This window comes from Falco biarmicus, chromosome Z, assembly GCF_023638135.1.
Source record: "Falco biarmicus isolate bFalBia1 chromosome Z, bFalBia1.pri, whole genome shotgun sequence".
In the NCBI taxonomy this organism is placed as follows: domain Eukaryota; kingdom Metazoa; phylum Chordata; class Aves; order Falconiformes; family Falconidae; genus Falco; species Falco biarmicus.
In genome coordinates this window covers 49,115,185-49,141,251 of record NC_079311.1, presented here as the reverse complement: position 1 = coordinate 49,141,251, position 26,067 = coordinate 49,115,185, and the positions used below count along the sequence as shown (strand labels likewise).

General features: G+C 41.3%; 2 protein-coding genes across 7 annotated transcripts in view; one reads left to right on the top strand and one right to left on the bottom strand.

Moving 5' to 3' along the window:
- Positions 1-12,167, top strand: part of DENND4C (DENN domain containing 4C) — an 80,083-nt gene extending 67,916 nt beyond the window's left edge. For all 6 annotated transcript variants that reach the window (XM_056325377.1, XM_056325378.1, XM_056325381.1 and 3 more), the window contains 6 exons: positions 92-281; positions 1,157-1,402; positions 3,404-3,521; positions 5,106-5,259; positions 6,346-6,410; positions 7,106-12,167. In XM_056325377.1, the coding sequence (XP_056181352.1) occupies positions 92-281; positions 1,157-1,402; positions 3,404-3,521; positions 5,106-5,259; positions 6,346-6,410; positions 7,106-7,242 (910 nt within the window). In that variant the 3' untranslated portion in view covers positions 7,243-12,167. The remainder of the gene's footprint in view (positions 1-91; positions 282-1,156; positions 1,403-3,403; positions 3,522-5,105; positions 5,260-6,345; positions 6,411-7,105) is intronic.
- An 8,639-nt stretch (positions 12,168-20,806) lies between these two features.
- Positions 20,807-25,701, bottom strand: RPS6 (ribosomal protein S6). The gene is made up of 6 exons (XM_056325374.1): positions 25,584-25,701; positions 24,655-24,786; positions 23,344-23,554; positions 22,826-22,972; positions 21,485-21,642; positions 20,807-20,941 (listed from the first exon to the last, which is right to left on the bottom strand). The coding sequence occupies exons 1-6, from the start codon at positions 25,587-25,589 to the stop codon at positions 20,846-20,848; spliced, it is 750 nt and encodes a 249-aa protein (XP_056181349.1). The 5' UTR covers positions 25,590-25,701; the 3' UTR covers positions 20,807-20,845.
- Between the last annotated feature and the right edge of the window lie 366 nt (positions 25,702-26,067).

Sequence of the window (26,067 nt, the reverse complement as noted above, 5' to 3'; positions counted from 1 at the left end):
TTACCTGGCAGCCTTTCTCTGTGTCCTTCCTGTTGCCATAGGAATGCTGAATAGTTTCATATTACCATATTCTCTTCTAAAATCCAAACAGTGATGTGACAGAAGAACAGAGTAAAGATCCCACAACCTTGAAGACATCTGCCAATAATCCACCAAAAAGGGGAGTGTCCTTGACTCGGAGCCACAGTGTTGGAGGTCCACTGCAAAACATTGATCTTTCCCAGAGACCGTCTCATGGCATTTCAACAGTTAGCCTTCCAAATAGTTTGCAAGAAGTTGTGGTACGTCTAGAACCTGCACATTCAGTTGACAGCAAAATACTGAATACAATAAACTTACAATTAATAATGTTCTACTACTAGCATTCTTGTCCATCTGGGGAATGGGAATGGCCAAGCATATTTTCATATGACAAAAAAAAATCTTGGTTCAGTTAATCTAAAATTGCTTTTTCCGTACATTATACAAACAGTGCTGCTTGATTTGAAATGTTCTCCCTAGCAGAATGAAGCTACCCTTTGTCTTTCTGAAACTGGAAGTTCTTTTAAAAAATAACACAACTTCTACAGCAGACTAAACACGGTAGTACAACCAACACACTGTTGCAAGAGTGAAAGTTTTTGTTCCTTTTTGACGTTATTTACTTGCACTCCTCTGTATTCTGGTAGGCTCACCCACTGAGTGTATGGGAGAAGGTAAGAGGCAGGATTGAGACTATTGCATTATTCTTACATGTGAAACAGTGTTTCTCCTCTCTCTTGGTGCTTTTTATTGGCAAGAAGCTGTCTTAACGTGAACTCATGATTCAGTTCCATAGCTGATGTAATTACTGACATATTTCTGCAATCTCCATCACCACTGGCTTAGTACCAGCTGAGACAGCTTGAAACTGCACAGTCAGGAACACCTTAGAACAAATTACTGTTTTCTCTTTTTCACATAATAGAGCTTAAGTTCTTCTTCTTTAAGAAACACCTCAACAGTCAAACCTGCTGATGCTACTAAAGTTGTTGTGTGTTCAGTACAAATATCAAAAGAAACTGTGCAATCAGGGATTTTCTAGGCAAGTAATACTGAAGCATATTTCTGGAAGAATTTTTTTTTTATTTTGTAAAAAATTACTGATTTTATTTTGTGTGTATTGTTTTGTTTTTAGGATCCTTTAATAAAAAGACCTAACCCTCTCCCTGTATCTGTGCCCTACTTGAGTCCTTTGGTACTGCATAAAGAGCTTGAATCACTGTTGGAAAATGAGGGAGAGCAAGTAATTCATACATCCAAATTCATCAATCAACACCCCATAATTTTCTGGAACCTAGTTTGGTATTTCCGGCGGTTGGATCTACCTAGCAACTTACCTGGACTCATTCTAACATCCGAACACTGTAATGATGGAGTGCAGGTAAGTGGCTTCCTCAAATTAGAGCTGCAGATATTAGAGTAAGCTAAATGTGAGAGTTTGCTTCAAAAAAAGTGGGTAAGTAATTTCTGAGTAGCTTGGATCTGGGTTCCTTTTTTTTTGTAATACAGATAGGTTTGTTTTCTGCAAGGAATCTTGAAGAAAGATGAATGAAGATAGCATTCAAATTCTAGTCAGGCTGTTCTCTTTTTAAAAAGCCAGGCATTAGAATTCATTAAAGAGAGGCCTGATATATAGAAGGAAACAAGACGTGTCTGTGGAGAACTCAGAAACTGCAATACGTTTTAATCCACATAGTGTGGGTTACATACTTCAGTATACAAACCTTTTAAGTTATTGGTCAATATTTTTTATTCTTTTAAACTAATATTTTTTACTATTCATACTCCACCAAGTTTCATTATTATATGAATAGAACACAAAAACGCAGAATGGATGCTGTGGTTTTAGTATTTTGCTTTTCCCATTTAAGGAGCAGGTGTTTTTCTGAAACCTATATAATTTGTGTATGTAAGTACCAAATTTAATAAGTATATGATTCATGCAAAAAAGTAGTATTTTCCTATCTACATGTATGAACTTTGCTTTTAAAATTCTCTCCCTCAATTTGAAAAAAACCCAACAACTAACAAACCCACGCAGAACCAAGAACAGTCTTCCAGGAAATGTAGTTGAAGACCAATAATAATGAAAGTTAAAGCATACTGGCAAAATACAATGTAGTATCAGGGAAAACCACAAGGTGGGACATAATAAATACCTTGTAATTAATACTCTAAATCAGCACACTATTGGTCAGTTTTCATGTCCACTAATTCTTGTTGTATTAATGATTCCAGAGGCACTTATAATTACAAAATGATTACAGAACTATGGTTTTGAGTGATATATATTTTTCATGGGAAGAAATGGTTCATATTTGTATGCAAATACAGATTGTTTCTTCTTGATGGGAAGACCAACACATAGACGTGCATACCAGGTCTTAATCAGGTCAGAAAATACTAAGGCAGGGCATGATAAGCAGTACAAATTAAGTAACGTGTTTGGTGCACAAAAAACATTTTTGGATATATGCTTGTAATGGTTTAACCCCAGCCTGAAACTAAGTACCATGCAGCTGCTCACTCACTCCCCCTGCCCCCTGAGGGGATGGGGAGAAGAAATGGAACAGAATGTAAAGCCAAGGTGTGAGATTAAGAACAATTTTATAATTAAAATAAAATAGGAGGAAACCACCCAAAACAATAATTATAGTAATAGCAATTATAATGAAAAGGAAGGAGTAGAGGAGAGGAATAAAATCCAAAGGGAAGCGAGAAAAAAACCCTAGTGATGAACAATACAGTTGCTTGCCACCTGCTGCCTGCTGCCCAACCAGTCCCCCAGCAGCAACTGACAGGCCCCGGTCAACTCCCCCCTGTTCATATACTCAGCATGATATTCTATGGTATGGAATACCTCTTGGCCAGTTGGGGCCAGCTGTCCTGGCTGTGCCCCCTCCCCATTCCCTGTGCCCCTCCAGCCCTCTGGCTGGCAGGGCCTGAGAAACTGAAAAGTCCTTGACTTGGTACAAACATCACCCAGCAACAACTAGAAACATCCATGTGCCATCAACATGGCTCTCACACCAAATCCAAGACACAGCACAGCACCAGCTACTGAGGTGAAAATGAACTCTTACCTCAGCCACAGCCAGGACAATACCCATAAATATTTTCTTCAGATAGATGTAGAAGAAGACTGAATGGTCTTCATACACTAGTGTAAACTAAAAAAAGGGAACTAAATGTTGCGATTCTTGTGACTTTGCTCTGGTTGAGTGCAGTTTCCTCTAGAAGATATCAACTTTTCTGTTTGTTGGATTCAAGATAAAGAAAGTAAACCTTCTTTGTTTCCAAAATGAGTCAAAAACCAGGTTTTTTAAACAGTAAGACTGTCCTGTTGTTTTTAAAACTTCTTCCCTTTCCTCATGTTTTTTAGCTTCCTTTGACATCTCTTGCTCAAGATAGCAAGCTAGTATACATCCATCTTCTGTGGGACAATATCAACCTCCACCAAGAGCCAGGGGAGCCCCTGTATATATCTTGGAGAAATCTCAGTAAGTAAAACAAATGTTACAGAAAGCAGAGGGAGCAGAAGCTGTGGAAAGAAAGAGTTTTGTAGTGTCTGGAGTGTACACAGCCTATCAAGTTGGAAAGCTTTTTTAGTGTGTGAAGCATCCACATTCCTTTAGGTAGTAAACATTAGTCTCAGTGTCAAATTATTTGTGGAAATATCTTCCTGATCTGTGTGAAAAGGTATGTCACTCATCCTTTATATGTCATACACTTAAAAACAGAGTGGGAGGATTTTTTCTAGATATGGTGCTAAATAAGCTTCACCTGATCTGAGTGTTTCAGTGCATTATCTGGTTATATCTATGCAGGCATGAAAAAGAAGACTGTATTACAGAAAAGTATCTTGTGTTTCTATAGATGAATGAAAGATACAAGCCCCATTAATAACATTTGGCAGCCTACTTGACTGTCAAAAAATAAGGTCCAAGAAAGCCATCGTCTGCCATAATGAACAAAAGACAGACAGACTGGTTATGAGAACTTCGGAATTTCATTACTTCTGATCAGCAAAACCCCCTTCATCAACCTAAACTTCTCAGCCTGTATTTAATTTTTAAAACTATGCTAAAAAATACGTAGCATGGATATTCTGGGTCTAAGGAAGAAAAAAGGGTGTATTTGAAGTCAGTCCTAAAAATAAACAGGCTGATCAGAAAATTACAGACAAGAGCACAGGGTAAGATGTGATGTTTCCTTTAGTTTCTACAAAAGCATATTGATTTGAGCACAATACATGAAAAGCATCCCTAAAGCATTCAGATGTGAATGAAGATGCAGAAATATATTTTTCTTATGTAAATAAAGGAGCAAAAGGCCTGGTTTACATGTTGAAGAAAAGTGATAGTATTGTAGATAGGGTCTACAGCAGTGTCAGAAACTATATGGAAAACAGGAAATTATATTTGTAAGCCATCATATATGTCAGTTATATGAAAACTTTAGGCTGGTGTGATTTTGATTACTGGCTTCAGTCTAAGTCTACATTTCATTTGTGCCATGTTCTTGCTGCCTAATTTGTAGCCTTATTTTTTTTGCCAGTAAATGGACTCATTCCCTCATAAGTCATTGTTTTCCAAAGAATAATAGTTCAATGTTTTTCTGGAAATGGTAATATAAGCAAAAAATCATGATGGTTTATGTCCTGATAATTTTCTTTCCTGTTTGACGCAACTGTGCATTACCATGTAGCCCAAAGTTATCAATAAATTCTAGGTGGCTTTTAGGAAGGTCTTTGATAAGAGAAGTTTCGTTGATAAGAAATGTGACAGTGTTTTCTTTTGGTTTATTTCTTTTTGTGTAAAAAATAACTTTATTGGATTGAACATAGTTTTTGAAACTGAAGTACAACGATAAATCTGAGCTAAAAAAACATTACAGGCAACATCTGATGCTGGATACTCTTCAATCTCTTGTATTTCTCTGTCATGTGGGAGCTCTTGAATATGGTTCTGTAGTTTGATTAGAGGTTCTGTATATGTATCTCAATTTCTGAAATACCTTCTGGTTATTAAAGTGGAAAAAAATATCTTCACTGTTCTAGTAATCTATATGGTTACATTTCCCAGATTCTTCTGAAAAGAGACCCTCCACAATGGCAGAAGATCAGCTGGCAACAAACACTTTGTTGGAGAACATCAAACTAAGTATTCAACACAATGACATTGTTAAACCAATCAACCTCCTCCTACAGAAAGTTAAGCCAGATGTGAAACGACAGAGGTAAAGGGGTGATTTGTTCTTACTTTGACTCCATTCAAACTTAAACAAGATCAGACCATATACACTTCATAATGATTATTCCATAAAGACCTCTTGGGAATATTCAGTTTCGTTTGTGTCCACTAAACACTGTGTGAATTTGTTTATGCCCATGTTTACACACAGGTGCATTCTGTAGCTAGATGCATAATTCATCCAAATAGTTAAATGCAATTCTGTTATCAAAACTGACGTTTTACAAATGAGTAAGAAAAACACAGATGTCAATTATGCAGATTTTCATGTTGTTCCATATCTAGCAAATTGATGAATACAAGCATGTGGCATCCTGTTGCAGTGTCTGGAGTATTCTCCAAACTACCTAGTTATATCTATAGAAATTCTACCAGCCTGGAGAATTGGCTAAGAAAAGTGGATACTGCATGATCCACAAACAAAGGGAGACATGTAAATAACACTTGTACGGTACATTTTTCCATCTACACTACAATTCAAAGAGGGCTTCCCACAAAAGCATAGCTTTTGAAATAAATTACAGCAGATACAAGATGTGTTTGGAGTCTGTCATGCTAAGTTACCTTTGCTTCTGTGGTTTGTAGTTATTAAAAAGAAGCAAGAATTAATCTGCCTAGAGGAGAATCTTTTGAGTTCCACAAGAAAAAAATTGTTCAGTGACACCTAGTTCTGAGACAGATGGTGACATCCTAAAACAAAAAGTGTGGGAGATCTAAAATAAGACTGCTCCCTGTACTTCACCATGAGGCAGGAATGAGTTAATAAATGGTGCTTAATTTTATATGTCTTGGGTTTCTGGAGTTTTTATGGCATGTTTATCAAAGAGATTTTTCATAGAAAATGTAACTGCTGGGATTTGGCGATAACATAACTGCATGCATTAAGGAAAAATACTCAGGCATGAGAAAACCTTAAGCTAGTAATCATGTAGATAGATCACTTTCTTCACAAGCAAGATTAACGGAACAGTTGCAGAAACTACATAATGGAAGATTAGTGTCTTCAACATTGACTTTCTAAACTTCAGATAGCTGGTGCTTTCATTGACTTGCCCTTTAAAATATTTCCTAGGAGTTTTTACAGAGAAATTCTTTTCCTGTCTCTGGTGTCTCTTGGAAGAGAGAACATTGACATTGGTAAGCGAAAAATACTGTGAAGTGCATAGTGTCTGTGTATGAAATATATAAGTACTTTATATGAAGACTAGTGTATAAAATTGACTTTTCATCTATGACTTTCCAGCTAACTTTTTAATAGCTGTTATAGTGAAAAGTACAGGGCTGTCACTCTTCAATTAGGTGTTGCTTTTATGAAAATGTAATTCAGATGAGGCCATTAATTCTGACTTTGTTTGAAACCAGTAATCGGTTAATCTAAACAAAATGTATTAGCTTGAAGCTTTAACTCCTCGTGTCTGAAAACTTGTTCCCAGTCTGGTCCATCTTTCTCCGACCCAAATATTAGACCTATGACATCTAGCCACCTGATTGCTCACCCTTTCCTCATCTCCTCTAAACTGACTTCTGTTTGGTAGTATGCAAGTGAAGGGACTCCCTTATGGGGTGTGGCAGGGGAAATACCCTGGGAACAGGCAAGCTAAACTGTGATAGAGGTAATGGGCACCTACTGTGGTGCTCTGTGATGCTCCAGCATGAAGATGCTTTTCAGGTTCTCTGAGAGGATGCATTCTGAAAAAAATAAATCAGTGGCTAATTAAGTTAATTATTTTGTTGTTATATAAAAATGACCAGAAGTATTTAATATTAACAGTAGCATGCACTGTACAGGGTTTCTTTCTTTAATAACTTCTACCATTCTTTTTCTATTTCAGAGGTCTTTGATAGTGAATACAGACTTGCACATAAAAATCTACCAAAGGATGTTCTTGAAAAGATGCAGAAAATAGATGCTCCACCAAGCAGCAGGGTTGAGTGTTGTAGGAAGTGCTTTGGAGCACCTTTGATATAAAAATGAGGAAGACACATGCTATACTTCAGTGAGACAGAAGTAGAGGTGAACAAACCAGGAGCATGGTGATATACACTTTGAATCCCAAAAGGTGATAATTGAGCAATTTGACAAAGCAATTTCATTAAGCTACAACATACATTCTTGTCTTTCATCTCATGAGACACAGTGTGAAATACATTAAAGTGATTACAGACTGCATTAATAGGGTGAATTGGTTTCAGTGATTGACCTGCTTTTTTTCCCCCTGTATATACTTCTCCTTTTCCTCCCTCAAATCTTTTCCCCCATGATACCAAGTTGTTCAAAAGGGTGATAATTAACCAGCAGCCTATAGTTGGTGACTTTCTTAAGGGCCAGCAATATTTGTGTATTCCAATGAAACACCTTTGTTGCAGCAGAATACTTAAGTCTTGTATGTAAATATTTGAGTCCTGGGATTGGAAGTTGCAATGCATTTGCTTTTGTCAGATTATAGTACCTAAAATTGCTACCCTTCTCCTGACCCTTGCCCAGTCAGTGTTCTAAATTATCTTTGATTGATCTTTTCATAATGTATGTCTATAGTTGTAAAAAACAGAAGCTTACACTCAGTTTTCCTGTATTCTCAATATCACAAATTCAGGATCTTATGAACATACTGCTGGTTTCTCCAGAAGAATGATAGCATTCTACACTAAGAGCTCAGAAATAGGTGGTGGTCTAAAAATTAGATGGGAAACTTATATGGCATTAGGATACATACAAGGTTTGTTAAACAGATACTGTGTGGGAAAAAAAATGCTTTATATTGTATACATGTATGCTTAAAAAGTGTCTTTTCCTGGAATTCTTTATCATCCTGTCCATGGTTTCATGCTAGCCTGTGGGTTAGTTATTTTGCACTGATAGTCCAAATTCAATATTTCAATTTAAATATATTTTAAAATGTGGTCTTCAAGGTGTATATTATCACAAACAAAGTGCTTGAGTGTATGCATGAAAAAATGAATCTAACTTTTTGATTGCTTCTAGTAGGTAAGACAATTTGTCACCTCACATACGTAATTGACTACAGTAGTTGTAGTCTTGACCAGAAGAGCCTGTATACCGTTCAACAGTTTAAATGTTTCTGTTACTTGAGGAATATCGTAAGATTTATTCCAGGTTTTTTTCTGAAATTTAATGGTGTAGCTTTTCTGATGGAATTATTCCTAGGAAAAAAAACCACCTGTAAGATCTATATCATGTTAAAGGAGCATAGCTAAAACTATAATCACATCTTAAGTATGAATGTATTTACTTCATGCTACTCTCTTTCTTAAAAATTTTCATTCTTGAAAATGATGAGGGATGAAGATCTGTCTGGAACAGCTTTTACATGAAAAAAGAAAACCCAAGTTTTGTTTTTTCATGAGGCTAAAACATAGGATTTGCACTATTTGTGACAAAATACATTTGCATCCTAGACTGATTCCTTGTATTTTGTCTAAAAGTGCTGATTCTAAGTAAATATGGGGATATTGTCTGGACAGATTCTCTCCTGATGAAAATACTGTGCTTTCTCAACAATTAAAAGCAGGAGAGCACACACTGTCTTTTTTTTTCATTCTTTATTATTTGGGTTTATGCATGTTTGCTTGCAGATACCTAACCTACATCACAATGAAGGGTGGAGCCTGATTCTTTGTATTTTCCTCTCTTCTTCTATTACATAGTTGACATGTGCGGTTCCATCCTTTTAAAGTAAAAATCTGCCTGAAGCATTCGTCCAAACAAATTGATAGTTCTACAAATCAAAATGGCAAATTTTCCTGTATAATTTTATACTGATCTTAAACATACAGCTATACAAAGATAATTTTTGAGTGTTAAATGGACAAACCATATGATTATGTGATGCAACTTGCAAGGAATCAAGTTTTCGTTACCCTTAAATTCTCCCAGCCCATTAAATTACAAAGAAAATCTGTTTGGTGAGTGCTGTTTTAGGTAATTGGTGACATCCAGTTGTAAATTGGTGACATCCAAATGACAAACCATTGTAAATAATACTACTATAAAATAAATTCTGTAAGCAGTTTACCTTCTTTCAAAACAAACTTCTCATCTGTTGTTGAAAATCCAGATTCATTTGCTGTAGAAACAGCAAAGCAGATTGTGTCACAGCATCTAGTGCTAAATGTTAGACTTTCCCTGGGTATATATACACTAAACAAAAAAAAGAAAACCTAAAGCCTGAGGAGAAGAGCACAGCTGCAGGACTGAACTTGCTTTGGTTTGCTGCTGCATATTGGCATTTCTGTACACTACAAATCAACTTCTGTTCCTGCCTTCCTGTGGTAGAAGTCCTGCATGTGACTACTTGAAATCTTGAATCAGCCTATTGATACTAATTCTTTAATGCAGAGTGACAAAAGTAAGCACTTGCTTTTTTTAATTTGGATTTTTTAATGCCTAGTTTTTAATAGTTAACTTATCATCTGGTTCTTGAGTGAAGTCCATAGTTCAAATGAAAAGTCAGATCTGTGAAAGCAATTTGTTTATTAAGTTTTCATCTAAGGAGGTGCTTCTTTTTTTTTTTTTTTTTTTTTTTTGGTAGGAAAAAAGATCACAAAAATTTGAAAGGAATTAAGAACTGAGTGGGTTTTTCCTAGCTGCTTTCTCTCCTTTCAAATGCATGATGGCACTGCCTGTTCTTCCATTGACTTTCAGGTCTCCTCCTACAAAAAGGTAGAGACTGCAGTTCTTCCTACACAAACTTTCTGAGATGCAGGCTTCCCTAATCTGAACACTGAAAGAACTGTGAGCATGCGTAAGAAAAGGGCATGGCATAAAATAGCATAGCATGGTTCGGTATTTGTATGGTTGAAAATTTGGCCAAAAATAAACAGCGAAAGGACTTCAAAAGTTTTTTGTGAGTGCATTGTGAACACTTTTGTCTTTCTGAAAATTGGGTGCTAAAGGCATAGTTCTTCTCTGCAGGTCAGTAACAGCATGAACTTCTTGGGCTACTTAGGAGTGTGTTAGTCACCTACAAATGTGTCTTAGTGTGTTTGACACCCCACTCCTAGTAATCCAAATTTATCTGAATCCATAATGCATGAATGAGCTTGATGAAGTGTTGCGAAGGAGGGGTGTCAATAAGCTTGATCTTGGTTCTGTTTTCCTCTCCATGTAAGCAGAAAAAGTAGCATTTTGCTCACTTGCAAAACTCTTGCCTCCAAATACTCTGTCTAGTAACTCAACAGCCAGTGTTCAGGAGGAGATGGCTCTTCTCTGTGTGTTTGGAATTCTCATCTATAAACGTGAAGAAAATGCTTGCAGATCAGTGTTAATTTCAAAACCTGCAATGCATGCACAAAGTGAGGGTGTAAAGCAAACTGATTGTATACGTGGATGCAAACCGTTAATGAATTTCAGGTAAGCCCAAGAACTTAGAAAGTTTGTGCAGGAAGAACAGTTATCACAGAGAAGCTTCCTTGCACCGTTGCCCCAAGGATGTTGAACTGCAGTAAGTTATGGTGAGAAGATACCATTCTGCACCTTTCACCCAGCTGTAAAGCAGTTACATATAGCTTGTGTGTTCATATCAAAATAGCTATTTTTTGTAGAATTGAAACAACAAATAGTGTCTTAAAAGTTTAGAATCAGGATTCTTAAGTGACAAAGTTTTTCTTTGTGAATTATAAATATATTCTGTCACATTACCAAGACGTAAGAACTTTCAAAGCCCCATAGGTATAGAGACTGCAGTATCGGCACAGTAATAGGTACCAGCTTTTACATGTTACTAGAAGCATCTATACGTTATGTTACTTATAGTCGTGTCTTCACATTTTGTATAACTCGAGTTTAGACAATACAATTTTAATGGAAAATAATTTAGTATATGTGTTCCAAACTACATTCATTTGTTTTGCTAGTAACTTAGTCTTGTTCCTAGTGGAATTTCACAATGGTTAAGCTCAAGCTACATTGCACTTGTGAATGAGTAATTTTATTCCATTTTAACTGTGAATTAATGGCTTTTTATATTGCTGCAGCTAGAAGAATATACCATTCATTGAGTTTACTGCTTTCCTTGAATAACTGCAACATAGGGGATATTTTAAAAATGTATATTACATTAGATCATTGAAATTATATTTTTAAAACAAATTGTTAAAATGTAAGTAACTGAAGAATCCACTTAGTCATTTTCTCTTTTTGAAACTCTTTATTCAACAATTATTTCAACGCAGTTAACAATATTCCATTAAATATATAAATGGTAAGCAGGTCATTTAAATGGTAAGCAGGTCATTACATTCATATAACTGTACATTTCCAACAAAGGGGTTTTTTTCTTTTAACTAATAAAAATCTTAAAATGCCTTCTGTATATCAGCTTCTCATTATGGAACTTTTTAAAAAACAAACACACAACCTTGTAACTTTTAAGTCTTGAAACTGAATGGTTGAATTGGACTCTAGTTCTGTATCCTACAGTGCTGTATATTGTGATGCATACAAGGAGAGAAATGGATGGGGTTCTTATTTGTTCTTTCAGTCTGCATCAATCAGTGGTGCAAATAAAAGGGATTGTTTGCTGTTTTTTAGAAGCACATTAAACTTCTAGGAGTTTAAAATAAACTATTGTAATGAGGATGGAAAGGATGTAGTGTGAATAAATAATGAATTTATTAAGTGAGTTGGGAAGCTTTCTTTAATGCAATAAAATTTGCACTGGCTTAGAGACGGATTTGAACTGTTGAAGAATGGCATCCATTTACTGTGCTTTGATTAACAAGTGTTTCTCTGTAACGCTTTTGTACATTTGACAAATATTTCTTGAGTTTAAAAGGGCACTCTGCATATTCTGAATTCTATATAGACATCCTAGTCTAAGAAACAATTTTTAATGTATTTCCCGAATAAAGTATGTATGCATCCTGTGTAAAAAATTTAAATTGTTCAGCTTTTTTGCCACTGTAACTTACCTCTTTGACAGAATTTAATCTTAAGTATAAATTCAGCCTATAGTTGGGCAAAAGCAGAGACTTTCATCTACCTTTTTGGGGAATTGTTTCATAGTACCTCAGGGACTTCTGAATGGTGAGAAAGAGCAGGAGCAGTTGGGGCAGGGGGAGAGGAAAAGATGGGATCCACTTGTAGGGATTTTGATCACGAGAGAGGATGTCTCTGTGGCACCTTAAGCAAGCCATGAGGATGAGCAGAGGTAAGAAGAACTGAGAAACAGGCTGAGGGAGGCAGAATCCATTAAGATCTTGTCTGCAGGAAAGTCTTGGACCATGGCTTCCTGACAATAGAGCTGCTGCTGTATTTTCCTGCTGACCGGGAAAAGCATTGATCAGTGGGTGGGAACAGATCGGTAGGTGGCTGTACTTGGCAGGACACTTCCCCAAGAGTTCTGGTTTCTCGATGGCTTTGTGAAGGGGGCACAGAGTAGTACTTTCAGTGATGCGTCCTAGGTTGCAAGAGATACTGGTGGACCTCCTGCCTTATAACATACTTCCAGGTTTACATGCAGTTTCCTGATTTTTATTTTATTATTAGTCTGTTAGTAAAAATAAGAATGCCAGACCCTAAAGACTTTTCTCTTTGAAAAAACTGATACTTGGAGCACAAACTGGTAGCTTGTGGAGAAGATGCATGATAAAATTATCTTTTCAGGCCTGTTTTTAGTTAGAGAGCTCAGGAACAGTTAGTCTTCTGGATTTTTATAATCTTGTCAGCATCACAATGCCTTTCCTTGTTTTGCTCAGATTGCTTTTGTCACTTCACTGCTGTCTTTTTAATACCTGCTAAAAATACTACACTGCCTTCCTAATATGCTGCCTTTAAGGTGACCTGCTGAGGGAGGATGTAACAGACAGGAACAAAATCTTGCATTTGGGGAATCCCCAAAGCATGAACCCAGGATTTGCATTTGAAGCTATAGGGAGGAGGGAACTGCTGTCTTCTGTGCCAAAACCAGGTGGGAAACTTGAGGGAATGTGATGGTAGAAGGCAAGAGCAGAAGGAGCTGGCTTGAGGAAGAAGCTCTGGTCTTCCATTTGTTCAGAGCTACTATCAGGAATACCCATTAACTCTGTAGAGACAAACTTCCACTGTTTACAAAGAGGAGTGAAAGAAGACTCATTAACTTGACAAGCTGGAGAAAATCTGATGGGATCTAAAAGAAAACACAAAGGTCCTGTCTCTCAGTAGGAATAACCTCATGCACCAGTGCAGGCTGCGGGCAGACTAGCTGGAAACTGCTTGGGCAGGAGAAGTGTTCCTGGTGGGCAAGCACCTGACTGTGAGTGAGCAGGGTGCCTTCACAGCAAAGCAAGCCAGCAGTGTCCTGGGGTGAACTAGGCAGAGCATTGCCAGCCGGTGGAGGGAGGTTGTCTCACCCCTCAGTGCTGGAGAGGCATATCTGGGCACTATGTCCAAGTCTGGGCTGACTAGTACAAGAGAGCTGAACTGTCGCGACGGAGGGGACACAGTCACTCAATATGACTGATCAGCAGACTTCGTTTATTGTGCCTTACAGTCACCTTTTATGCCTTGTTATAATTAGCTCATACATATTACAAAAGTTAAGCTCATTATTGGTTAGTTGCCTAAATACCAAGCCCACCCCTAGTTTCTCTTCTGTAGTTATCTGTTCCCACCTGCAACATTCTTTTCCCACCGCGATATTCCTTTTACTGTGTAACAAGAACAGCCAAGGATAGTGTATTTTTGCTTTACTTCAGGTAAGCTGAGAGCGATGTGCATTTTTGTCCAGCCAGCTGGACTATGTCTATGTGACCCTTTTCAGCTAGCCAGTTATCCATTCCTGAACATTCTGGGATGACTCCAGGGAAGGGCCACAAAGGTGATGAAGAGCTTGGAGCACCTGTCTTGCAAGGATGGGCTGACAGAGCTGGCACCGTTCAGCCTGGAGAAAGCTTGGGGCAGGGGCTCAGGAGAATGTCATCCATGTGTCCACATTCCTGATGGGGTGGGTGGGGAGTAGAGGAGGCAGAGCTGGGCTCTTCTCAGTGGTGCCCTGTGCCAGAAGAGGCAATGGACATGAACTTGAACCACAGGAAAATATACTGAAATATTTAACTGTGAGGGTAGTGAGACACTGAACAGGTTGCCTGGAAGGTTGTGGAGTCTCAATCCTTTAGAAAAAACAGACCTGAATTTTTTTTTAGGTTTGCACTACAGGCTTCCAGAGTTGCCTACCAGTCTCAGTGGCTCTGTGGGGACAAGTGGCAGCCAGAAACCGCTGGGAGGAGCAGAGGCCGGATTTGCATGGTTACCAGAGTAGTTTAGAGGGACATGTTCTACCATTTTTTTTTAGGTTTCAAGGTGTTTTCCTTTGGCATTCAAAGAGGGTCCCCCGTGGAGAGTCGGCCAAGTCACAACAATCACACCAATATGGCTACATGCCGTGCTCCCTCTATTAAGCAAACAGGTCATATTTATAACAAACCGACCGCTCACCCGACTTTACACAGAGGTGATTGGATAAAAGGTTCTGGTCAGGGAGTCCGTGTCGCTGACGGGTGAGCATGCTGCAGGCGCCTGGTCAGAGTGTGCTGGTCAGAGTGTGTTGATTCCGCGGTTCCCAGGACTTGCCCTGCACCTGGCTTCTTGTTCGGGCATAGCTGGTTTTCTATCTCACACTGCTTGTTCCAAGGACAATTTAAAGTTGCTCAGCAGCTTCCACTAACAGGCCTGGGTTGTCCAACCCAGACAATGGTAACATATGTCCTCGGTCCTTCAAAAATCCCTCTACATATCCCCCTTTTTCTTTTTGGACAACCCATGTCTGTTTCACAATAGATGAACTGTTCGAGGACTGTTGGCTTCGGTGCCATGCAACCAGGATCGGAACGGTTGCAAATCATCGTTAGTGAGTCTCTTTGTGTGTCATCAGGGTGTAAGGGAATCGTGAAAAAGACAGAACAGTCTTTCAAGTCTATCACAACAATTTGCCAAATCTGAGGGACCGTCATAAAAGGTGGAAGAGCAGGTTGCAACACTCCCATCGCTAAAATCTGATCATTAACCTTCCATAAATCATGTGCCAGTTATGTGCATCAAGATTATGCACATAACTGGAAGTACCGGACAAGCTAACGAGCTGGTCACCTGCCAGTCACCCTCCAAAACAGCATCACGAACAATACTGGACCAATGCTGTAGCACTGGATCTTTGCTCGAGTTCAGCATCGGCGGGGTAGCTGGGCTAACTGGAGGAATTGCAGGTATTGAAGTAGTAGGCAGGTTCACTTCAACCCGCTTTTCCAGTTTTCTTAATTTATCCGTTACCTCCTGTAAAGGTTTCTCCGTACTGTTACCACAAGGCTCCTCCCCGCCTTCCCCCTCAGACCCGTCCGACGACGCTCAGGAAGAGGAGGGTGCGTCACCGCACGGCGCTGCGGCCCGCCCTGACGTGACTGGTGCCGCGTGACCCGCTGCCCCGCCCGCCTGGGGCGGCCCGGCCGCCTCTTCCGGGTTCGGCTCGGTCACCGCCGGCTGCCGGGGGGGAGCTTTCGGTTTGGCCGCTGTCTTATCTAAAAGCTCCGGCACAGTTGAACGCAGCGGCGGACATACCCTTGATAGGACGAGTATGCCCAACTCCGAAAAGTGTAGCCAAGAGAGAAGGCTTCGGTGAATCACCCTTCTGCTCCACCGGCTTTTCTACACATCTCTCCCCAACGCTTCTATGGCTGCCGCCGCTACTTTTTTTTTCTGCCTTCATAGTTTCCAGAGTGTTAATTATAGACCACCACGTAGCTCCTAATGCTTTAGCTTCTTCTCCTTCTTTACCTCCCTCAATCGTAGTATCCCTGAGGCAATTTCCCACTTCTCTCCATTCTGTAATACTAAACAATAATGCAGGCTCGGGAATCTTACCCTTTTTTCGTGCCCAGCGAACTAAAGCCTCCACTTCTGTTTCTTTATTGCTCTCGCCTCTCTTAAAGAGGATACTAGTTAAGAGTTTAATTGTATCAGCGGAGAGCCCTGCCGTGTCTTATTCGTCAGGGTCTTACCACCGGCGGGGGTGCGATCTGCAGCTCTACACCAAACTCTGGACTCTGCTTTTCGCCTTCCAGGTTCCACCCACCTCCGACCTCCAGCTCCCTAATCGGACAACTTCCCTTCGGGTCCAATGCACAGAGACTGCTGCATTTAAAAGCAAACAGCATTTAAGTGACCAAATGGGTCCCTGTTTGGGCGCCAGACGAAGAGGGTCCCCGTGGAGAGTCGGCCAAGTCACAACACTCACACCAATATGGCTACATGCCGTGCTCCCTCTATTAAGCAAACAGGTCAAATTTATAACAAACCGACCGCTCACCCGACTTTACACAGAGGTGATTGGATAAAAGTTTCTGGTCAGGGAGTCCGTGTCGCTGACGGGTGAGCATGCTGCAGGCGCCTGGTCAGAGTGTGCTGGTCAGAGTGTGTTGATTCCGCGGTTCCCAGGACTTGCCCTGCACCTGGTTTCTTGTTCGGGCATAGCTGGTTTTCTATCTCACACTGCTTGTTCCAAGGACAATTTAAAGTTTGCGGCGAATGAAGAGACGGGACACAGCAAGCAAGTTGTCCATTTATTAGTGATTTTCTTACAATTATATACGTTTCTACCATCTACATATTACACACTGATTGGTTAAATCTTAAGCGTAAAAAACACTGATTGGTTGATATTTAAGGCACACCGTTAGAACAATAGGAACTTACTAGTTTACCTTGACATAGCAACAGCTTCTATTCCAAAGTAAGGGAATTTCTTTCTACGCGGCTTTCTTGATTAACAAAGTTACATATCGGCGCCATCCGTTCCCTTACCTGGCTACTTGTTTCTCTGTCCTTCTGGTTGCCTCCTCAACTGTAGCGGCTCAGGGGTCTGCAGTTAGCTTGTTCCTTTGTTCCCAGGGCTAGTGCCCTACAAGTTCTAACAAGTCTCTATTCATCAGGCTATCAGTACTTGGACTCTTGTCATTGAGGCCTTGTCCTACAAAAGTTGCTCAGCAGCTTCAACTAACAGGCCTGGGTTGTCCAACCCAGACAATGGTAACATATGTCCTCAGTCCTTTAAAAATCCCTCTACAGTCATTTTTTTCCTCCTTTTTTCCTGTAGTGTCATACCGTCTGAATTCAGACTGTGCCAGTTTAAAACTGATTGTATTGGTCTTATGTGTGTTCTGTTTCTTTGGGTTGTTGGACTTCAGCAAAGCCTTTGACACATTTCCCACAGCCTCCCCCTGGACACACTGTCAGGGTACAGCCTGGGTGGGTGATCTGTGAGATGGGCAGGCAGGTGTCCCACAGGCCACACTCAGGGTGCTGGTCAATGGCTTTTACTCAGGCTGGCAGCCTGTCACAAGTGGGGTCCCCCAGGGACCAGTACGGGGCCCTGTGTTAAACATAAACGATCCGGACAATGGCAGGGAGAGCATCCTCGCTGGGTTTGCTGGTGTCACTGAACGGGGTGGCAAGGTGGAGGTGTCAGAAAGCAGAACCATCTTTCAGAGAGCCCTGGAGAGGCTGGGAGGGTGGGCTCGCAGGAACTGTGTGAAGTTCGGCAAAGGCAAGTGCAGAGTCCTGCACCTGGGACAACAGAGCCCAGCACCGGCCATGAGCTGTGGCTGGGCAGCAGCACTGCCGAGGGGGACCTGGGGGTTCTGGAGGAAACAAGCTGAACAGGAGTCAGCAGAGTGCCATTGCGGCAACCAAGGCAAACAGGATCCCGAGCTGCATCCTCAAGGGCATTGCTAGCAGAGATAGAGATGTGATCATCCCACTCAACACTTTTCTGGCTGCACGTGGAGTACTGGCTCCCGTTCTGGGCCCCGCAATTCAAGATGCAGACTGGAGAGGGTCCAAAGGAAGCCATGAAGATGATCAAAGGGCAGGATAAAATGCCCCATGAGGAAAGACTGAAAGACTTGGGTCTTTTCACCCTGGAGAAAGCTCAGGGGAGACGTTATCCCATATTCAAAGCAGACAGAAGCCCTCTCTTTGAAAGGAACCACAGAAAGAAGACAAGGGGCAACAGGTACAAGTTGACCAGGAGAGGTGTCATTTCAATGGAAGAAATTTTACAGTGAGAATGATCAATCACCTGAACAACCTCCCCAGGGACACAGGTGATTCCACATCACCAGAGGTTTTCAAGACATGACTGTAGAGGGTACCAGATAATGTCATCTAGGCTCTCCTTCTCATCAAAGTTGGACCAGATGTCTTTCAAGGTCCCTTCCAACCCTTCTACAATTCCAAGACATGGTATACCCAATTTGCACTTGCAAACTGAGGACTGGAGAACAAAGCAGCACAGGAACCACAAAGGAAGATTCAAGAGAACAACCGATGGGAAGCAGTACAGCAAGGTTTTTGTTATTGGGGGTTAGGCTGTATTACTTCCTGGCTCTAACAAGGCCACACACTCTCACCCACAGCTTAACAAAAATAACCAGCAGCTCACCCGCTCTTCTTACCCACTAATACAACTGGGTATCAGTTGCACTGCTTTTAAAAAAGACTCATTAGTAGCCCATAGAGTAGGACATCTTTTTTAGGACACAGGTCTCTTTAGACACTTACCTCAGTGCTTGGTGACCTTGACCAATGCAACTGCCTCTTAATTCCAAGTACCTTTTACTAGGATGCAAAACAGAAGGCTGCTGTGTTAAGGAATGAGTTGTGCATTTCTCTCCTGCATGTTCCTGTAAAATTTCCATCATTGTGAATTTAGCGAGTGCTAATCTCATGCTTAGATGTGACTCCCTTTTGCTTAACAGAGCCTGGTGATAAGACTTCTTTACTGTAAAGATTTGCAATGTAGGCAAGTTATTCAGTGAACGGGTTAAGATTGTCATATGAAGCATATCTGCCAGATGAAATACAGATTTAATCTGTTTTCCACATCAATTTTTGCAGCTGAAAGACTAGCACTACATTTTAAGTGGATCTGTGAAAGATACACTTCCTGTGTTAAGTGAACCTCAGGCTTAACAGGGCCTATATAGCTATCTTCACTACTAGAAGTGAAGAACCTCATGTTTAAAGTGAAACTGTATGTCTTTAACATGGCCTCCATACATTGGTGTGGTTTTTTGGAGGTAAATTTTGTTCATTTCCTGTAAAATGGTATCTTCTTAAAATTTTACAAAACTAGCCAGCATTCTTATTTAACTCATGCTGAACTGTTGCTGACTCTCTTTGCCTTTTCTCATTATGTAGTTGATTTGTCACTCAAAAATAATCTATTATTATTCCACCTGAACAGCTATGTTGTGAAAGGCCACTTAAAATGGAAGCCTGGAGTAACTGCTTCAGCCAATTCTCTTGGTCTGAGGCTTCTACTGCACATAGATGCTTCATAGCAAATTCTACCCTTGTCAGAGATCTGTATACCATCACCCTAACAAACCAAAAATCCAAGGATGGCAATTTGGTCATTCTGTGCCCAGCATCTACTGTCAGCAATTCTCATGGTTCTGCAACACAAATTCCATTCAGTGTGTTAAAAAATTGCTTCTAGCCAGTCAGGTGGGGGCCTGACGTGAAGAGCCTTGCCATGCACACAGGAAGGTAAAAATAAAAGCTTCCTTACTTCTTAGGCTGTGATAAAGCTGAATGTATTGAAGCGTTTATACTGGAAATAGAAGCACCTATCTTGACAAAAACTGAGGTGGATCCCAATTACTATTCTAAGAACAACTAAGACTAGCTGCAGATCATTCTAACATGAAACACTTAACATGCATTCTCAAGTCAGAGCAGAACTCCCATCACCCTTACCTGGTACTAGATCTGCACAAAGTAGTTTGAATACATAAAGGGTACTGTAACGTTTCTGTCCTTAAGTGAAGTCAAACCTTTTAATTGCTGACTTACCCATGCTCACTATTCAGCACCAATTTCAAGAGCAGAATGCCAAAATACAGCACCACAGATTATCTAAAGTTGTAATGGGCCCATAAAAATCATTAAGTTCAACTCCCTGTTCCTTGCAGGGCTACTTAAACTAAATGATATGACACAGTTATGCAGACTCTCAAATTCTTGACAGACTTGGTGCTATGACCACTTCACTGGGAGCCTGACTGACTTAACTGCACTTCATTCTGCCAACAATCGGCTCAAGGCTTTGTTTTACAAATCTTACAATCAAGAGTGAAAGCAAGTGACATGATTCCTCATCTGGAAACACTATCCTGTACTCAAGATTAAACAAAGCCCAAACAAACCACGGAACAGTACTTAGTAAGTGAGTTCTACCCAGAGCTCCTGAAGATTAGCTTACATTCAGTTCTTGGGGACACTGTTGAACCATCCCACAGGATTTTGCTGTTACAAGTAACTACTACTTGTAGAAAATTTAACATGCTTGCACAAGGCTATTATAAATCAGAACTTCTCACTGGAGACACGAGTATTTATTACATGTTCTCAAAACAGAACTCAATCGAGACTTAACTCTGTGATTGCAGTTTGGCCTGCATGATGCAGTTAGTCTAGACTACTATTTATTTTAAGAGACAGCCAGTAAAAATATGCACTGGTAAGTCTCACACAGAAAGTTAACCACAAAAAGGGTTTATTTTTAGTATCATGTACATCTTTACTTCTGACTTGACTCAGACTTAGATGTAGAAGCCCTCAATGAAGAAAGCCGGCGTCTCTTTGCAATCTGCTCCTGGCGCTTCTCTTTGGCTTCCTGAAAAGCAAAGCAGCACGAAATGAGTATGGAGATATTGTACATAATCAAGCACTTTGGAACATCTACAAAGTAAAAAACTAGAGAAAATACAACTTCAAGGAAGCTACCAGAAAGAACGGATTCCTTCAGTCAATAAAGCAAAATACAGTTTCCTCCTTCACAGATCAGAAGGAATTCTACAAGGATCATAACCTGTACAGACCCATGTCTTTAAACAATATGGACTGTATCCCCAAAAATACTAATGCAAAGTTTACAACATAGTAGAGGTCTATCTGCTCTCAGTTTCCATCTAGAAGTCACGGAACACTCAAGTACTATGCCAAATATTCCAACAGTATTCCTTTAGTAGTCACTGTGGTTTTAGGTGGAAGACCAAACTCATGTATTTGACTGGCAATGTTTATACTTACACTCAGGCACTGCTACTCAAAATGAGGCAAGTACACAGCAGCTGTAAGTGTACAGCCAAGTTTACCAATTCCCTTGATTCTGGGGTATGAGGTATTTGATATGTCTGAGTTACAGCGGCAAACACACCTTCATTCTCTTGGCCAAGAGCTTAGCGTATTCTGCTGCTTCCTCCTTATTCTTCTGAGTGCGCTGCTTCTTCAGAGCAATACGTCTGCGCTTATGTTGCAGAACTCGTGGGGTCACAAGTCGCTGGATCTTGGGAGCCTTGGTTCTGGGTTTCTTGCCTAAAAAAGGTATTATGAATTAGCATTAAGTGGCAGATTACCTTCCAAAGAGACCTCACGCCTCATGTGACAAACTTAAAAGCAAGTTCCATTCACTGTTATGGTAACATTATTTAGTGTACTACGCATTATAGCAACTTAACAAGAGTTCAACCTCGACAGGTTTTGCAGGAAAAGTGATCAACAACTGTCAGATGTAGCATTAACAAAATATAGTCTTAATGCTCATGATCTGTTATCGGCAATTAAGAGCAAGTAATACACCTCCAACTCCCTGCATTTTTTGTGGAAAGTTCTAGCTTCTTTGCAGAATAAATTTCCCCTAGATTTAAACACTTACGGAATATGGAAACTCATCACCTAGCTTTAGGAACAAATCATTTATGTTTTCAGTGTTAAAAAAGCTCTCTTGTACAAGTCTATACAGGCTTGTCATATGTATCCAAAAAACAGGTCTACATAGCCCATAATGAGTAAACAAAACACAACACCACAGACATCTGTACAATTTTGCTTTTCATTACTGCCTGACTTCAGAAGTCAAAAGAAACAGCCTGAGGTCCACCACAATCACATTCTTCAATGGACAGAACAGTTCCTATGATGCAGAAAATAACAGTCTTTCACCCAACCAAGCTCTATCATGCGCTGTCTGCTAAAAATCCTCACCCTTTCCATTCCCTGATCAAATGCAAAAAACCCCACAACTGAAACCTTACACTTCAAGAGACAGGCAGTAAAAAAAATAGCACGGTCCCAATAAAAGCTCATTTTGGAGACTGCCATAAGCAATGGTGAAAAATCTTAAGTGTCTTTATCATACTGCTTTTTACCTCCACCTCTCAAAAGTGTTTTAGAAACGTTCCACCTCGTATTTAACTCTCCTTTATTAATAATTATTTTTGTATTATCCTTACAACCACTAGTAAATATTGTTCCAGATTCTATCAAACATTTTAAAACCAACTGTGCTACAGTAGACCATAAGGGAAGAGGTGGGTACCAGAAAGGGGCAACCAAGAAACCCCCACTTCTTATCTCTAAGTTACAGCTGACAAAGCTTAAATACCATGTGACAGTCAACTCCTGGATCTACTACTACAGTGTACTTAGTCTACTGCAGTAAGCTGGACACTTTGGTTTCATGGAATTATCAGCAGAGTTGTAAAATTTCAGTTCCTACCCTCTTTGTTCAGAGGCTTCCTCACAACATACTGGCGAACATCATCCTCCTTCGACAGGTTGAACAGCTTACGGATTCGGCTAGCTCTCTTGGGCCCAAGACGACGGGGCACAGTTGTGTCTGTCAGCCCAGGAATATCCTTTTCACCTTTAAGAACATAAGTTTAAACATGCCAATTAATTCATCATCTACTGAATGCCTGCTTTGTTGGTGATACTCAATTTTAGTTTTTAAAATGCATAAAAATGCACGATAGACAATCCTTGGGGTCCACCTGCCAACACTGCCACTGCTAGCTACTTTGCTAATTTAATGTGATCAGACTGCTGGCAACACGGAAAGCGTTTCAGTAACCATTTCTGGTTACAAGAACTTAACGCTTAGAGGGCATTTCAAGATACATTCACACTCTGAGGTTGGGACGACATTGGCATTCCACACAACTTCTCAGCCACTAGCAAGCAGTGTCTTTCCAGATGCCTACTTCTACCTATTGCTTGGTTCATCTAAACTCTTACCCTTTTTCACTATGACCAAGTTCAGAACACTCAAGTTGGCATCAACAATGCAACCACGGACAGATTTGCGCTTTCTTTCTCCAGTTCTTCTGGGGCGATAGCAGGAGTGGCCTTTGCTGAGCAGAAGGCGGACACGTCCATGAGTCAGGACACCCTGCTTCATGGGGAAGCCTTGCTTGTCATTTCCACCACTGATCCGGACAACATAGCCCTATGAAAACACAAAAATACACTTCTTAGTTGCTCACAGGTCTCTACTACTTTAAGGAGAAGTGGTGGATATTACAATATACTGTTCAAGTAACAGGAACATGGTGTCTGTGATTTTGGAAAAGTCACCATTACTGCCACTGCAAACCCCGCCACTTGCAATGGTTCAGGAATTTTACTTAACAGAAATAGCTCTAGATACCACCAGAATTTACATTTATTTTACTTACCCTCCAATATACAAAAAAATTTATCAAATTTCTATCCATTCAAAGTTTCAATTAAGCTACACCTGACTAGATTTTTTTCCATTATTGTCTAGCTTTACTTTAATGCTAAAGTTAACCAAAGCCTGTTATCATCAAAAACTGGAAATCTGCACACAGCACAAGAGCAAAAGGAGCAGAGATACATGGGAAAGAAGGAAAAGTAAAGCTTTTATTGCCTTCTTTGTGGAGGCTGCAGTACAAAAGATAAATTTACCCAAATTCAGCTGGACTGTCCATATTAACACTCAAGTATTCCAAGCCCATACACCAGGCCCAACATGCTTTTCCCCATGCACTAACAGCAATTTAAACACAATGAAGGCCATTTTGAATTTGTTCAGTAAAGAAGGGATCAGCAGTTTTACGGTACAGATTTAACTTGTCCTGAAAAACAAGACAGCTCTCAAACAACAACTACTGCAAAAAACAGTATGAAACTCAAAACACAAGGCTTAAAACCCCCCAAAACATTCAGACAAAACAAAGCAGAACAGACTAGCCTCATCACCAAATTCAGTACATATAGCAAGAGAAGCTTCCAACATACCTGCCAAATATACACCACAGAGCAGGGGTCCTCAAACTTTTTAAACAGGGGGCTGGCGCACAGATTAAGTGGCAGGAAGTCATCTGCAGCTACTTGGTCTCCCCCCCCCGACCCCTGGCGGGGGGTTCTGTAAATACCAGGGACCAGACTGAGGATCCTGGGGGACGGGGGCTGTAGTTTGAGGATCCCTGCCATACAGCATTCTAGTGTGACAACTGCATACTGAAGAAATTCTGTAATTTAAACTCCTTGAATACAGCTCTGACACACTTCTACACTTCTTACCTTCCACTCCTCACCAAGAGAATCGGCTGCGACCTCCGTGGCCATCCGTTTCTCATAGAATGTTCTCAGCTTGCGCTCATCATCCACTTCAATGAGCTTCTGGCAGCCAGTAGCTGGGAAAGATATGTTCAGCTAACAATAATGAAAAAAGTTACATTTGGTTTACTTCTCATGAAGCACTGTAAAAGAAAATTAGTATTTATCTGCTTGCTTCATCTCAACATTTCAAAGCTGAAATCTCCCCATCTGATTACACGAATGCTTACTAGCTATAGCTTGTCACTACCACGCTTACAGGCAGTCAGGTCTGTCCTTGGCCACATTGGACTATTATTCGTTCAGTTACACAGCAAACAGGCTTTATCATAGCTGGAGCTAGATCACCTTCAAACAGGCCGCAATCAAGAAAGTCAAGGCAGCTGAAACTTGTTCCCTCTTCTTTTGCAAACCCGTCACAACACATGTTGCTGTACCAGAAAACTGTGTAAGCAACTTAAGGGGAGCAACACTTGCCGCTGGTGATTACCTGTGCTTCTTGGGGGCTGGTACAAAGCCCAGAGCCTCGGAGACGCCTCCCGTCAATTCTCGCTCGAGTATGGCTTGGTAACAGCACAGGCCGAGCGCTCTATCACACGCGATGCATCCCTACTACGCCCCGTGCCCCCAAAAGCCCTTCTCAACGGACTAACGACCACTAAAGGAATCCGGGTCCTAGCGGCGGCAGGGGCCCCCCTAAGAGAACGGGGCCCGCCCGGCCTCCATGTCGCGCCACCAACAATCCGCTGCCATCCGCCCCACAACGGCACTCCAGCCCCGCCATCAGGGAACACCGCCCCCCGCCAGAGGCCCCGCACGCAACGCCAAGGCCATCTGTGCCGGGGGAACCCGCACACTCGAGGGCAAAGCCCCGCGCCCCGACGCAGGGTTACCTTCATCCTCGCCGAACCGCGCCGCCACAGGAAAAGGCCGCACTTCCGCTCGTCGCCCCCACATACACCCGCCAACTCTCGCGAGAGCGGTGTCACCCGTGTCCCGCGTGGTCGGGGCTACCCAATGGCGAGCGAGGCGGCGCCAGCGGCGGGGCGGGGCGGGGCGGGGCGGGGCCGGCGCTGCCGCTTGGCGGCGGGTCGCTGCGGCCGGGCGGGCTGGTGGTGAGGTGTCCGTGTCACCCGCTGTGCAGTGCAAGGGGCGCGCTCCCAGGCAGCGCAGCACCTGCTGCCAGGGCTGGCGGCCGCGATAAGCTCCGGGCACCTGCCGTGCTCGTACAAGCCCCTCTGGCCGGGCTTTACCTCAGGCGGCCGCGCTGAGGAGCAGGCCGGGGCGCGGCCTCTGGCAGGAAAAAATGTTCCTGTTCCTGCCGGTTTCCCTCGCAGTGAGGAAGTGCCCCGGGTTTAGGGACGGGCAGTCCAGTCA